The sequence below is a fragment of the Budorcas taxicolor genome, chromosome 16 (genome assembly GCF_023091745.1).
Source record: "Budorcas taxicolor isolate Tak-1 chromosome 16, Takin1.1, whole genome shotgun sequence".
NCBI lineage: Eukaryota > Metazoa > Chordata > Mammalia > Artiodactyla > Bovidae > Budorcas > Budorcas taxicolor.
Window position 1 is genome coordinate 28,485,602 of NC_068925.1, and position 16,988 is coordinate 28,502,589.

Sequence of the window (16,988 nt, forward strand, 5' to 3'; positions counted from 1 at the left end):
AAGGGGATGACAGAGGATGAGATGGCTGGATGGCATCACGGACTCGATGGACGTGAGTCTGAGTGAACTCCGGGAGATGGTGACGGACAGGGAGGCCTGGCGTGCTGTGGTTCATGGGGTCACAAAGAGTCGGACTCGACTGAGCGACTGAACTGAACTGAACTGATACAGATGTTCTGCAAGACAGTGTACATAAAGGGCCTAGCAGGTGACTAGGCACACAGGCACATGATGAATTCTAGTTCCATTCTCTTTATCCATCACGCACAGTTCATGCTAGTGTGCTACATGGTATTAACAGATAGTGATCTGTAAGGATAAAACCATAAGCAAGATCATCCTGAAGTTGTTCAAATTTCATATACTAGCTAGTTTTCATGAGCACAGAAGTATAAAATACTTCTTGTCTAATGAAGCAAGATTTTTAGGAAGATTTCGAAAGTGGCAATACTAACTTGCCTGTAAATGAGGTGGCATATTCCTGCTTATTCTCACCACTGTCATCAATAAAACAAACAAACAAATACTGTTGCATATTAGATTAATTAAAACTCCTGTGGAGTGAGATACAGTGTACAATCTTTAAATGAGGGAGAAAATCTATTATATCCTACACGTTAAAGTACCACCTAAAAGTGCTACAACTTTATGATAAATTAAGGCAAGGTTTCATTTGGAAAAAAACACAATACTGTATGACGGTTACCTTCAATATTCTGGTGGTCTATAAAAGGTGCTGGTCCCCATATCCTAACAGTGCCGTCATCTGAGGCGCTGGCCATCATGGATGGAATCTGTGGGTTCCAGCTCACGCAGTTGACTGTACGTGTGTGCCCTGTCAGCTCCGCAATTGGCAGTTCACTACGTTTGTGCCAGATGTAAACCTTGTGATCTGAATAACAGTAATTCAGAAAAAAGTTGGGAAAGTGTAACAGATTAACAAAACTGACTGATTTTAAGTTTTCTGCTCAATACAGAACATTTATCAGACTTGAAAGGACAACAAAAATAATGTGAATACCAGCATATTATTTTTTGAAAAATCCATTTAAATTTTAATAAAATACACATTTTCCCTGTTAAAAACGACTAGCTTGCAAGTCATCACAGAATCTCCAATATTCTATAATACATAATGTATAATCACAGTCAAGACCTTTGAATATAAAGAAATCTAGGATGAAGATAAATTCTATGGAAATGAGAGGTGACAGAGAAGCAATGTATCCAAACTCAAATATGGCAATTAAGATGACAGCTAAATATTGAGTGCTTACAACGTTCTAGGTGCTAAATAACTCTTATTTAATCTTCACCATCAAGAGGTGGTGCTCATCCCTTTTATGGTGACTGATGAACTGCAAGTGTAAGCAATGTCCTCATGGTTAACAGCTGGTCAACGGTGACCCTGGGATTGAAATCCCGGTTGTCCTGCTCACGTGTTTACTTGTGAGACTAGACAGCTGTCCTACAGCTGTATCATGATATGACTGTGTGGTAGTCTATTTATACTCTCATCAAGTGCCCATAAAAACCAAAAACCCCAACAACTTTGTTTCTTTGGATAAACTAATCTTCATAAACAAAACGAAACAACTGTCTAGTACAGAGCAGTGGTTCAGAGAAAGGGCTGTAGAGTCAGCCTGCTTGGTCCACATCCTCCCTGTGTTCCTGACCAGGTGTGCAGCTGTGGGCACATTTCCTGCTCCCTGCGACTTTTCTTCTGTAGATTGGGAGTCATACTTACCTCATCATGTTATGAGGATAAAATAAGTCTGTATATGAAGAAATGTTTTGACCAGAGTCTAACACACAGTAAACACCATGTATTCCCATAAAGAGTTAACTAAATATAAGTGATGGTTCTTGAACAGACGGCAGAACCCCAGGGTGAGTTAGAGAAGTGTCCCATCTGAAGAGCTGTCACTCAATTACATGATCAATGTGAGAACTTTCAGCAGATGTGCTGCCAACTGAGGAAACTTTACAGTGGTTAACAGGTAATAAACTTGTAGTAAAAGAACATGCCCTGGTTTCAAAACTTACAAAGATAAAAAGTTGGAACCACTGTTGAACATTTTTTTGTGTATGGGAAGCAAAAGCTAAAAGGAACTCACTGATACTGAATTTATCTTTCCTAGAAGGTATTTGTTGTTCAGTCATTTTTGAAAATAATTTTCCTTGAATAAAATAAAACTTGAAAAAAAAAAATGCCCAGACTAGCTATGTTTCCCCTTGGACAGAACAAGTCCACAAAGAAAGACTACAGGCTTTCTTGAAAAGTGAGAATGCAACTGAAATCTGCCTACTGAAATCTGGATGAAAAATGCTTTTGTGAACATTGTAAATATCCAAGGAGGATATTTATTGAATATGCAGCAAAAATTAAGAAAGATCTGAGCAGTCAAGGTCAGAATGACAGGCCTTATGATCAAGTTCTGCTTACTTTTATCAGTTTAAGGAATCCAGTGCCAATGCAGAGGAAAAAATAAGTTTTTCTCTTTATTATCAGCATAATGAAAAGGCTGGAGTAATGGCATAACTTTTAGGTGGAAATGCTTCCTATTGCTCTATCTTATATTGACATTCATGATTTTGGGGGTTTGGAAGGTTCTTGGAATGTATTTCTTACAAATAAACAACGAATGGATTACTGTGGACATCTTGGCAGAGAGCATATTTGCTATAACCACTTGGTGTTGAAAACATCTTTAGAGTCATTCTAAACCACCCGAGTCATGAGAATCCTAATCTCTTTGCTTCACAGTTATGTTTCATTTTTAGCCCTAAATAGAATATAATGTGGCTTAATTACATTATTCATCAGGCTTAGTTCTAAAGTTAGTTTGGGCCGAAAAAAAAAAAAGATTGGCATCACTAGGGATAATGGTGGCAATACATGTTTTTTAAAAGTACTTTTAGGCTACATATTATTTTTAGAAAGAGTATAGGGGATTGTCACAGTTGGTAAAGAATCCACCTGCCAATTCAGGAGACATAATAGATGTGGGTTCTATCCCTGAGCCAGGAAGATCCTCTGGAGGAGGAAATGGCAACCTATGCTATGGTCCATGGGGTCACAAACAGCTGGACACATACAGACACAGATACACAAACACAAACAAACATACACATGCCAGGAAGATCCTGTGGAGGAAGAAATGGCAACCTATGCTACGGTCCATGGGGTCACAAAGAGTTGGACACACACACACACACATACACACACACACACGATTGTGAGGCATAATTAAGAGGAGTAAAAAACCCCACCAAGGAGCAGGATTAAATAGAGCATGGGGAAGAATCTTCGAGTAGGAGGAGCTAAAAAGCATGTAGAAGGCTTAATATATTTAAATCATATCAAATAGAAACCAATGGAAAATCTAGAAGAAAATAACATTAAATCAGCAGATAAAAAAGATTTTTTGATGGGCAAGAAGTGAACTTCCAATTGTTACCTAGCAAGCCACTCTTCTCTTTTCTTAATCTTATCTGAATGAGATTTTTAGGGGAAAGAAAGAATGAAGGCATATGCTTCACGTGAAAAATCTAGATCTCTAAATGTCTCTTTGTCCCAATCCTTAAATACACCTTATACACAAAGGAAAAAGTCATGTGTCACCTTGTGATCTTTATCAGTTTTTTTTGTCAAGAAAGGGAAAATAGAAACATCTCACACAGTAACCGAACATTACCAAGTGTTCACCAACATAATCCAGTTCCTTGGTCTATCTTGGAAAACTAGATTCAGTTTTTAAAAAAATGACTTAAGTAATTTGCTGCTACAGTACTAGAACAGCGAAGTAGGTACTCAGGAAAATGTGTTGAAAGAAAATTTTCAATAACCTGGCCACTATTTGTTTCTATTACCTTAAAATGTACAGCAACTTTTAATACTGCCTCACTTATTTGTGCTTGCCTATTTTAAACAATTTGTTTTAAATTAGATTACTTGAGGCACATGCCTGCCTGATATACTGATGTTATTAGACTAGAGTAAGTTATTAAAAAAGGTAGTAGTTAATTCCATAATTTGAGCTTTTCTGAACCATAAGAATCCCATGGTTTCAAAGAAACTCTAAATTATTTTCTTCGGTCATTAAAGAACCACTGAAGATCTAATTACAATCAATTTTGTCCAAGATCAAGTAAAACATCATTAACCTTGATTTTTAAGATACTATTAATATCTGAAAACCGTTCAATGTCACGAAAAGAAAAATACCTACAAAAGAGTAATGATGTAACTAAATCTTGATTTGACACATGCACCAAACACACTTCCACACAGCCACAACAGGCACTACTGATCTGTGACAACGAGGGACTCAAACCATCTCAAGAAAAGGGAAATCAACAGTGCACTGGATAAATGACTCATACAGTTTCTGATTTAACATCCTGAATTTGTTTGGAGACATAACTACCTTTACAAACAGAATTATAGAACTTTCAGTCCATCTGTATATATCTGTGAACCAACAGAGACACAATTTACCTTCACTGCCACTAGCGATGAAGTCTTCATTATGGCCTCCAAAACATGAATGAATCGTATAAAACCCTTGTGTAACACCTTGATACTTTCTTACTAAAACTCTGTCTTGCAAGTCCCATAAATGAACTCCCTGAAAGCAAAAGAGAATATAGGTATTTATTCTTAACGCAAAAGAATTTTAAAGAGTAATCTGTGACCATGCATTTGCCTGATGAACATTTCCATTTCTGTTTATGCAAAATGCCAATGTCCTGAAAAATTTCCAATTGACTCTACAAACTTATGGATCAAACACATGAAGTAAAATTTAAGAATTCATAAAGATATTTGTTTATATCAACTAAAACCCACAAATTTTAACTAAGCTAAATTTTCCTGAGAATTATGTTAATAAACTTACCTGAGTTGCTACATTTAACAAAGCTAATCGGCCATTCTTTGAAATAGTAAAAGACATAATGGGATGATCTTCTTGTACTCTGTAACCAAAAAATAATTTGTCAAAACCAACATACTAAGAATCAAGACAATTAAATTATTTAAATACAATAAATTCTGTCTGTAATCACTATTACATACTGTATTTCAATCAAGAAAAAGAATCTGAGTTAATAATTACTAAGCACCACTTGACTATCCACCCAAATTACCAATCAAACCAACAACATAATAAAAATAATAACTCTTTTGAAGAAGCAAGTTCTACTACACTTTTGTTTTAATATAAATCAGATAACTGTTGTTTAATGGATATAAAGTATATTTACATGTTTCTATCTGTAAGGTCCTCGAAGTTATATCCCCGAATTCGCTGGTGTGTATCTGATGCCAGAACAGTCTTCCCGTCACTCAAGCACCAAAGACATTGCACTCTCACTCCTTCCCAAGAGTCAAGGAGATTACCATCTAAATCCTGAGGAGAAAATTACTATTAACTTCATCACTGAACAGCACTCAGAAAGCAAACAAAGAACCAAAAGAATCTTTTTTTTCCCCCAAAAGAATCTCTTAATATATCTTTCTGTAATATCTATCTTTTCCTGAGACTGATCGCAACCTAGTTGTTCCTTAAGTATTTTCAATCATCAAAATTTATATAAGTCAAATTTCATTACAATACCTAGGGGGAGGGGGAGAATGTTAGTAAATCTGTCTCCCCTTCTATCAAGCATAGATAAATACAATAAATACAAAGAAAGAAAAGAATCCTTAAGTTTCAAGGGCTCACAACTTTTGGAAAAGAATTTAAACATCCCTTTAAAATACACTATACTGGGATTTGTACTATAATATTCAGAAGTTGTGATATGGAAAAAGATAACTAATATGAATTATAGCTGTATAGAACTTAGGAATCTGTTATGATGTTTTTAAAAAAATCACCAAGTTTGTAACATGCTCTACCAAGCAAAGTTCTTAGGATCATTATCTTCCTGAACATTCAAAGCTCTGAGTGGCAATCCTATTTTTACAGGTTAGGGAACTACCAAGTCATGCACCCTGAAGGCTTAAACACTGTAAGGGACGGCAAAGTCAGCAGAAACACACAAGGCCACTTTGAATCCAGGGAATTAAGAACTAATGGCTTAAATGCCAAAATGATGACTATAGTTAATAATACTGTATTGCATATGTGAAAGTTGCTAATAAAGTAAATCTTAAAAATCCTCATAAGAAAAAAATTTTGTAACTATGTATGGTGATGTTTGTTAATAAGACTTATTGTGGAAATTTTCCGTAATACATACAAATACTGATCATATTATGTCATACACCTGAAACTAATGTAACAATATATGTCAATTATATCAATCAATCAATCAATCAATGAAAGTACAGCATTAGCCCATGGAGAGAAAGTCAAGACATAAAATGCTTAAATCAGTATATTATAATGGTACTGACCACTTAAAATAACTTAAAATCAGGGGTGTATCAATAAACTGTATTGGGACAACTGGGGGAAAATTAAATGACTTATAACCATGCTGAGATAATAGCACACTAGATTCCATGAGTCTTGCAGTCAGCTTAATGAAACTGATAATTTGTAATGGCAACATAAAAGCTTTTATGATAAATGACCTACACTGAATGTTTTGATGGGGTTATGATATTTAACTTTAGTCTTAAATAAATAAATCTAGAAGGATCTACTGGAACCATGGTAGGCAGTGATATGAGACATGAAATCCAGATAATAGGGAATAATGACACTGCATCTGTATCATTATCTACTTTGTCAAAAGACTTTTTACCTATTACTTACTTTTATTATCCCAACACTCCAAGATTAATAGGGCAGGTAATGATCAGAAGACACCTCAAATAAAGACTGGACAGTTTCCTGGCAACATTCATCATCACTTTTATTCCTCAAATATTTAAAAGTCAGTCTCCTCATGAAATACAGCATTTTTCGGGGGGTGGGGGCGGGGCGGCGGGAGGCCGAGAGAGAGACAAAAAATCCAAAGGGCTAAAGACCTCCCCAACAAAGAAATTAATACTAAAACTTTTTGTCCCTATACATAAGAAACTTATTTATTTATAAGAACAAAATGTTTAGTAGGACAATCTTTTTTTTAATGTTTCACTAAATTCAAAGCCTATACTTTGTATAAGCACTTGAAATGTGTTTTTAAAAAAGAGAAAGATTCCACAGAAAGTTCTATTGGACAGTGTTTATCTTAGACAGTCAAGTGGGTTTTCATATATTTTATAAAAGTTATCAAGTCAAGTGAATTCTTTATTTTTACAAAACTAAATTTGCTTTTAAGTAAATTTGTAGGCATCTGAAATAGGGCACTAAATACTCACACACTGATAGAACTGCCCACGCTGACCTCCAGTCACAAAGCGTTTCCCATCTGGATTCCAAGCCACACTTGTTAAACTGTCTTCGTGAGATTGGCTCATTTTTGTCCTTAGCTCTCCCGTCTACAAGGAAATAAAACTGTGGATGAGATCTTCAAGATACTCCTCTAAAGGGAATGTATAAAGAAAAAAAAGAAAAAGGATAGTAACTGGGATATCTGGTTAGTTTAATACTCCTAATTAGTGAAGTAAACTGTTTAAATTGGCCTTACAGAACAAGACTATAGCATTCAGAAGAGAAATTAAATACTTGAAAAAAACTCAGGAGTCAAACAAAGCCTGGCATAGGTGATTCAAAGAATAGCTATGAGATAAACTTCAAACAGAACTCTTGTCTTAAATCAATTACATGCATAAATTAAAACACGTAATTTTCCCCAAGCACAATGATGAAAAGCCCAGCACAACATACCTATTGCTTCTGAGTTCTCACTTCTCCTTAGTTCACAGTTCTTTATTTTATTCTAAAATTGTAGTTCATGCAATTAGCAACTCCTTAAGAACATGATTAATAGGCAGAAAAACTATGCCCTTACTCTAGGCCAAGAGTGTAGGCAGTCTAAATTACATTAATTTCATATCCGATATGCTCAAAATGTAGAAGGGAGAATGGGAAAACAAAAATTATTTTTCTGATACACAACTTTATTTCAATTAAAAGTAACAGAAAAGAGTGAAGGACATTCGTACTGTTTAGCATAGTCATTTTAAAGCATTCCCAACTAAGTAAGACTATTTAGTTGGTTACAACCCTCAGATATCCTCCTGTTATTTTTTCTAAGTTATTCAACTTAGAAGGTAGACACATACCATTTAATCTAGTCTTGACTCCATTTTGTTCATGGATTAGAAACAGGATCTGAGAGATTAGAGCTGCCCTTGGGATAATAAAAAGTACATGGGCATAATTTTCCTGTGAGAAATGGGTAATCAAATTAAAAAAAAGAAAAAGAAAAAAAAAAGGGTGCATGATCAGGAAATGGGGCCAAGTAATAAAAGCAAAAGAGGGCACAAAAACCAGAATGTCTTCCTTACACTGAAAAAGAAAAAAAAAATTCAGCAGTCTTAAACCCTTCCCCCCATATTGTTAACTATTCTCAAGTCACGATCTTTTGATATAAATGGGTAAAAAAAAAAAAATTTAGAAACACAAATACATATGCAACAGCTGAATCTTCAGCATTTTCTATTTATAGTAAGTTCTGAAGGCAGAAATGGTCTTTTCTTCTGTTATGCTCAGGACTGTTTGAGTATGAGGACATTACAGGTATCCCCAGAATTTTGAAAGTTTGCTTTGTACCACTTGGCTTTTACAAAGATCTACATTAGTACCTGTTTTTGCCAAGCAAAAGACATCTGAAGAGGATGTTTGCTTTTACGAAAAATGTCTGTGCAAAGTGAAAACAGTGTTTTGCAGGGAGTTGTTACAGAGGCAGCATACACTCTGAAGAGTGGCAGTGGCTCCTTCCCAGGAACTACACTCAGCATCTCAGCATCAAGCTGCCATGGCTTTGAGCTATGTGAGCACCTGTGCTTTATCTTGATTTATTTTGTGCATGCTTTAGTAAGATGTGTCCTAAGGTAACTGCTTCTTTATGCCATTTTAGCTTATGAAAAATTTCACAGGAATAATTACTTTCAGATAGCAGGGGAAACCTGTAATGAGCAGTCTACATAAAATCTAAAAGAAGCAATTTTGAAAACTGACTTAAAAGGACCACCCTTTTAGAACAAGTCTATAACATAACACACAGTAAAACAGTTAAGCTATAATAGTCAACTGTCCAGAAATTCAAAATTGAATTTAAAAAAGACTATACAGGCTGGCTCTCTGTTGTGGCACTATGACCATATACTTCTTCTCCCTTTGAGGGGTGGAAACTGTCTTTTAGGTCAGATTCATTTTAAGCTTGAGAAGCCATCTGATCTACTCTGTGCTTTGCCACCCTGAGCCCAATCACAAATACAACACTGATTCAACACTAGTTTGATAAAAATGGCATAGACACATTTTGGGAACAACTGGGGATTTTTAAATTATCAAACAAGTATTAGAGAATTATAGGTAAGATAATGGCATTTGATTATGCAGGAAAATATTACTGTTAAGGAGATACATGTTTAAATAGTTAGTGGTAAAATTTAATCTACTTCCAGATGTTTTAGGTATAGATATATAAATATGTATGTTTGTATGCATGCATGTATATACACACAAAATGTAACAAAATGTTAATAACATCTGCTGAATCTATAGTGGCACAGATACAGGTCATCACTATATTCATATTTCAACCTTTCTCAATATTTCAAAATTTTCTTAAAAAACTGGGGTGAAACATAAATCTTACTGTAGAATTAGATTTATGGCACAGGTACATTTTAGTATTCATCTGTCTCCTATACCATCTTATTGAGTCATTTCTACGGAGCTTTTATCTTTACTCTTGATAAAAATCAATTTACACAGGGGTCCCTAAACTCAAAACCATATCCCATCAGCTTATACTTTTACACCCAAACTGTAGCCTGAACTATTCCCCTGCCAAGAAGTTAAAAAAAAAATCATTTAACCAGCCAGCTTATGGAAGAAACTTCAAAATAATTTAAAATGATTAACTAGAAGGTTTCCGAAATAGAGCCAATAGATGATAGGGTGAACTCAGTGCTGAGTTTTTCTAAAATGGAACTCTAGGTAAAGTGTTTAAGTTTTCATTTGGAAACTACAATAAAACTCTTGATAGTAAGTACTGTAAACATCATTTAAATCTACTAAACGAGAATGTAACATTAAATATAGGTAAGGAAACGGTGCAATTGCCACCGGGATGGAAAGTGTGGTCATGTCCATGTTTCCACACTTGACAGTAAGTTTTATATAACTGTGCAACCTCAAAGCAACTGTGAAATCTTTACTGAGGCACAAAGTATCACAGTAAAATAGTACATATTACACACTACAAAGTACAACATCCCTAAAAATACCTACTGATCATTCTTTCAAAAATGCTCAACAAAATCTTTAAATTTATAAATCTGGACACCTGGGTTCCATTTGATGAATTAATTATCTTTTATAAGAAATACATCATGGGAATTTAGGTTGAATGAATAAAGTTATAACAAAGATGTGCAGTATGATTATACTTTATAAAGACTAAACCAAGGATAAAATTTGCTCACTTGTACATTCCAAAGCCAAAGCTCAGAGCAGTCATCTGGGCCACAAGCAACAAGATAGTTGTCGTCAGGACTCCATGCAATGTAAGAAACGCCGTAAGCATGTCCTTCTAATGTTTTAAGCAGTTTTAGCAGGTGTGTATCCTAGGAGAGAAAACAGACAACTCAGTTAACTCTCATTTCTAAAGTCACTGTTTTTTGGGCTTAAGAACTTAAATAGCTACAAAGATGCACTTTGATAATATAGTTTAATAGGAGGACATTTTCACAGATTTTGCCAATTCCCTGCCCCTAAGAGAACCTCTAACTTGCTTCATTCACGCTGCAACATCCGTTAAGCATCAACTACACACAGGGCACCGAATGCTAGATGGAAATAAAGATGACACAGGTTTTGTACTTACAAGACTTTCAAGGAAACTTAAAACAGGTAATAATAAAAGCTACCCCCTCCTCTTAAAAAGTTTTAATGAGATGTATCTTAGCATAAAATTCATCCCTTCTAAAGTATATGATTCAGTGGCTTTTAGTATATTCAGAGATTGTGCAACCATTACTGAGAACATTTTCATCACCCCAAAAAGAATCTCTATACTAAGTGGCAGTTATTCCCTATTCTCCCTTCCTCCAGCCCTGGCAATTGCTACTTTCTCCATGGATTTGTCTGTTATGGACATTTCATATAAAATAAATTATACAACATGTCCAGTTTTTTGTAACTGGCTTCTTTCACTTAGCATACTGTTTTCACAGTTCATCCCTGTTGTGGAATGTATCAGTATTTTATTCCTTTTAATTGTTGAATAGTATTCCATTTTATGCCTATACCATATTAAGCAACATCTGGATTGTTTCCACTTTTTGGCTATTATGAATAATGCTGCTACAACTATGTAAGAGTTTTTGTGCAGACCCATGTCTTTATTTCTCTTGGGTATATGTGTAGGAGTAGAATTGGTGGGTCATATGCCAATCCTGTGCTTAACAATGTGAGGAGCTGCCAAACTGTTTCTTAAGTGTTTAAACCATTTTACACTCCCACCAGGAGAGCTACCACTTATTTGGTGCTAATCAGTATTAGCACTATTCACAATCAATCTCATTTAAACCTCATAAATCTAAAAGGTTAAGAATTATTCTCCTCCCTCATATTATAGGAAAGGACATGAAGATTGAGAAAGGTTAGAAACAACTTGCCTTTACTGATAGTATTATCAGGGATTTGAACCTGAGGTGCCTGACTCTAAAGCTACATAGGATGAAATACATAAACTGCAAACATGGAGTGGCAAATGAAAAGACTGGAAAATTGACATCTTTATTTTAGACTAAAGGGTTAAATTTTATCCTGCAAGTGAAGAATGATTTTTAAGCTTGGAAATATACAACATACTTGGCTTTAGGAAGAGAACTCATAAACAGGGTGGAAGAAGAATCAGAACAAAGAGAGACGCAGAATAAGGATACTCCCAATAAAATAGGAAAAGGAGTACCCTGCTTATTCAACTTATATGCAGAGTACATCATGAGAAATGCTGGGCTGGAAGAGGCACAAGCTGGAATCAAGACTGCCGGGAGAAATATCAATAACCTCAGATATGCAGATGATGCCACCCTTATGGCAGAAAATGAAGAGCAACTAAAAAGCCTCTTGATGAAAGTGAAAGTGGAGAGTGAAAAAGTTGGCTTAAACCTCAACATTCAGAAAACGAAGATCATGGCACCCGGTCCCATCACTTCATGGCAAATAGATGGGCAAACAGTGGAAACAGTGTCAGACTTTGTTTTTTGGGGCTCCAAAATCACTGCAGATGGTGATTGCAGCCATGAAATTAAAAGACGCTTACTCCTTGGAAGGAAAGTTATGACCAACCTAGATAGCATATTCAAAAGCAGAGACATTACTTTGCCAACAAAGGTCTGTCTAGTCAAGGCTATGGTTTTTCCAGTGGTCATGTATGGATGTGAGAGTTGGACTGTGAAGAAAGCTGAGCACCGAAGAATTGATGCTTTTGAACTGTGGTGTTGGAGAAGACTCTTGAGAGACCCTTGGACTGCAAGGAGACCCAACCAGTCCATTCTGAAGGAGATTAGCCCTGGGCTTTCTTTGGAAGGAATGATGCTAAAGCTGAAACTCCAGTACTTTGGCCACCTCATGCGAAGAGTTGACTCACTGGAAAAGACCCTGATGCTGGGAGGGATTGGGGGCAGGAGAAGAAGGGGACGACAGAGGATGAGATGGCTGGATGGTATCACTGACTCGATGGATGTGAGTTTGAGTGAACTCTGGGAGTTGGTGATGGACAGGGAGGCCTGGCATGCTGCGATTCATGGGGTCGCAAAGAGTCGGACAAGACTGAGCGACTGAACTGAACTCAACGAGCCAGCACAACAGTCACATAGTTAAGACAAGAAATGGGCCTTAAACTAACATGGTCAGGACTGAAAGAGGTTGTGGAACATAAAACTCACATGACAGAATGAGACAAAAAATGTTCAAAGACTATCTCTAAATTTCTGTTTTAGGGAATAAGGATGAACGTAAACAGTGTGAAGGAAGCAGAATTTGGGAAGACTAGACTAATGGAGACCAGTTTGGGCTAATTCCAGTGCTGATGGAAATTTCAGTGATGACCTACAGCAGTTAGAAATGGGTCTGGAACTAGTCTGATAAAACTAGATTGGGAATTTATTTTGAAAATTCAATAGTTTACAATGCCATTACTTCTGATTCTTCTTTGGGAAGATGATAATAGGCCTGGGGTATTAGATCATAGTATCATTAAGTCAAAGTAGCATGCATAATTTAATAAGCAAGTCAAGTCTTTTGGACTAGCCCAGTATCTTCTGGGAACAAACTTTCATTCATAGTGGTGTTTTAGATTTACACAAAGATTTGCTTCTAAACTAATGACAAGCTACTACAGAAGTATTTACCTAAAAAACTAATAAATTTCATGCAATTAAAAAATAGAAAGCAAAAAAATAAAAAAATAAAAAATAGAAAGCCGTGAAAGGAAAAGTTGAAAACAAATGAGAATATTAATATTATATCTTCAGAAGTACAATGCCTTTATAAAGAGTAACCTATTCCAAATGGTAATATCATATTCATGCAATCCACTTAATTTTGCTTGGATTCTGAGGAGGGGAATGGGTAAAGTTCTTTATTGGGAAAAAAGGTAAAAAACCTGTTAAAGGAAACACCACTGGAATAACATCAATTCAAATATTAAGGTTCTCTCTATATATTCTTTCTATCCACTAAAAATACATATTCAAAAATAGAACTGATTTTCCTAACAAGTTTTTCAAATAGTATTTGACATAGAAAAATACCATGATACCAAACTCTAAAACCCACTGTATCTCAGATTTAAATATAAGCACTGACTCTGCATTTGCCAAGCTAATCTGGACGTAAAAGCCCTTTACATGTAACCACTGTTAACATTTTACATAACCAGTATTCTCATAAAAACACCTTGGGAAACAATGGCATAAAAGTCTGACGTCTTTAGCCAAGCATAGAAGATCCTCCTTGATCTGGTTGCTACTTACTTCATGAACTGCATCTCCTAGTCTACAGAGTCTTCACTCAAACTGCCCAGTCACGTTATCTTTTACCTGAGGGCCAGCTGTAACGTTTTGCCTAAATAATTTACTTCTCCATCTCAGACTTACTTGTCATACTTTTCCTTGCTTTCCAATTCCAGTAGGATCTTTTTTGAGTTTCTGTAGCATTCACTAAAGAATAATTACATGTATTATTGGGAGCCCAGTCCGACTTCTATCAAAAAGGTCAAGCACACAGCAGCTGCTCAATAAATACTCCCTAAACAAAAGGGACTCATACACTGCTGCTAAAAGAAAATATGTAATAAAGAAGTTTTGATATGGTTGCTTTCTTTTCAGACATGTTATAAATATCTACTGATTGAAAATACTTCTTATAATAGTTCAGTTCAGTCACGTCAGACTCTTTGCGACTCCATGAACCACAGCACGCCAGGCCTCCCTGTCCATCATCAACTCCCGGAGTTTACCCAAACTCATGTCCATTGAGTTGGTGATGCCATCTAACCATCTCATCCTTTGTTGTCCCCTTCTCCTCCTGCCTTCAATCTTTCCCAACATCAGGGTCTTTTCAAATGAGTCAGCTCTTCGCATCAGGTGGCCAAAATACTGGAGTTTCAGCTTCAACATCAGTCCTTCCAATGATAAGGTTATGATGGATCCCAACCTATTTTTCTAGTCACATTTCCCATGCTTTGCCTTACTCTTCCTATTCGCTTACTAAATAGTAGTTCTTATACTTGAAAATGCACTTCTTTATTTTCATTAACCACACGCTGATATTCAGTATTTCCTTCAATCCTGAATATAGGCAATTAACAAGGCAGCATTGGGTGGTATTAGGTGACTATTAATAATGGAAATTTCAACTATTTTCACATATTATAGCTTTGGATATCTCAAAATTTTATGCTTGTCACTACTTCAAAATTTTTGAAGTTATCAGATCTGCTGCTAGAATCTGTTACTAAGCTTATAAAAAGCAGCATATTACTATACTGTATCTGTTTTTGTACTATTTTGATAATTATATTTCAGTATAATTTGGTTTACATTTATGATATATACTTGGGCTTCCTAAGTGCTTTGGATTACGCGTTTAAAAACATTATTCTGAGGAGGGGGTCCACAGGGTTCAGACTGCCAGAGGAATACATGGTACAATAAAAGGAAAAAAATGCCTGCTTTAAGGCAGAGTAGATCTTGTTCATCTTTCTTCATTCATAGCATATTGCAGGTACACAAGAATTGATGTATGCTCTCAAACTGACTCTACTCTTTTTAAAATATTTCCTTCTATGGCTCCCTTTCTCAATAATATTATTTATACTTTCTGATTTTAGGTGAATGACTCCTAAACCAAATACATCGTAACCTATTTGGAGTTATGTACTTCCTTAATTGCTTGGCTGAAATAAATGGACGTACTCCTCTCTACAAATTTGTAGGTCACCTGGTTATAAAGAAAGACAATTTTGATTTTTGAGGGAACTTAATGCCAAAGAATGCTCAAACTACTGCACAACTAATCTCACACGCTAGTAAAGTAATGCTGAAAATTCTTCAAGCCAGGCTTCAGCAATACATCAACAGTGTACTTTCAGATGTTCAAGCTGGTTTTAGAAAAGGCAGAGGGACCAGAGATCAAATTGCCAGCATCCACTGGATCATGGAAAAAGCAAGAGAGTTCCAGAAAAACATCTACTTATGCTTTATTGACTATGCTAAAGCCTTTGACTGTGTGGATCACAATAAACTGTGGAAAATTCTGAAAGAGATGGGAATACCAGACCACCCGACCTGCCTCTTGAGAAACCTGTATGGAGGTCAGGAAGCAACAGTTAGAACTGGACATGGAACAACAGACTGGTTCCAAATAGGAAAAGGAGTACGTCAAGGCTGTATATTGTCACCCTGCTTATCTAACTTCTATGCAGAGTACATCATGAGAAATGCTGGACTGGAAGAAGCACAAGCTGGAATCAAAAGATTGCTGGGAGACTTATCAGTAACCTCAGACAGATATGCAGATGACACCACCCTATGGCAGAAAGTGAAGAAGAACTAAAAAGCCTCTTAATGAAAGTGCAAGAGTGAAAAAGTTGGTTAAAGCTCAACATTCAGAAAACGAAGATCATGGCATCCGGTCCCATCACTTCAGGGCAAATAGATGGGCAAACAGTGGAAACAGTGTCCGACTTTATTTTTTGGGGCTCCAAAATCACTGCAGATGTTGATTGCAGCCATGAAATTAAAAGACGCTTACTCCTTGGAAGGAAAGTTATGACCAACCTAGATAGCATATTCAAAAGTAGAGACATCACTTTGCCAACAAAGGTCTGTCTAGTCAAGGCTATGGTTTTTCCAGTGGTCATGTATGGATGTGACAGTTGGACTATAAAGAAAGCTGAGCAGCAAAGAATTGATGCTTTTGAACTGTGGTGTTGGAAAAGACTCTTGAGAGTCCCTTGGACTGCAAGGAGATCCAACCAGTCCATCCTAAAGGAGATCAGTCCTGGGTGTTCATTGGAAGAACTGATGTTCAAGCTGAAACTCCAATACTTTGGCCACCTCATGCAAAGAGTTGACTCATTGGAAAAGACCTTGATGCTGGGAAAGATTGAGGGCAGGAGGAGAAGGGGATGACAGAGGATGATCTGGTTGGATGGCATCACTCACTTGATGGTTATGGGTTTGGGTGAGCTCCGGGAGTTGATAATGGACAGGGAGGCCTGGCGTGCTGCAGTCATGGGGTCGCAAAGAGTCAGACACGACTAAGTGACTGAACTGCACTGAAAATTTTAAATCTAGAATACAATACTTTTCGTACGCATCACTTGGCGGGAAAGAAGTGTGT

General features: G+C 36.3%; 1 protein-coding gene across 2 annotated transcripts in view; it reads right to left on the reverse strand.

Annotated features, from left to right (window-relative positions):
- Nucleotides 1-16,988, reverse strand: part of WDR26 (WD repeat domain 26) — a 38,472-nt gene that overhangs the window by 5,498 nt on the left and 15,986 nt on the right. For both annotated transcript variants that reach the window (XM_052653508.1, XM_052653507.1), the window contains exons 8-13: nucleotides 10,559-10,699; nucleotides 7,319-7,438; nucleotides 5,269-5,414; nucleotides 4,902-4,980; nucleotides 4,502-4,631; nucleotides 707-892 (exon numbers count right to left, since the gene is read on the reverse strand). In XM_052653508.1, the coding sequence (XP_052509468.1) occupies nucleotides 707-892; nucleotides 4,502-4,631; nucleotides 4,902-4,980; nucleotides 5,269-5,414; nucleotides 7,319-7,438; nucleotides 10,559-10,699 (802 nt within the window). The remainder of the gene's footprint in view (nucleotides 1-706; nucleotides 893-4,501; nucleotides 4,632-4,901; nucleotides 4,981-5,268; nucleotides 5,415-7,318; nucleotides 7,439-10,558; nucleotides 10,700-16,988) is intronic.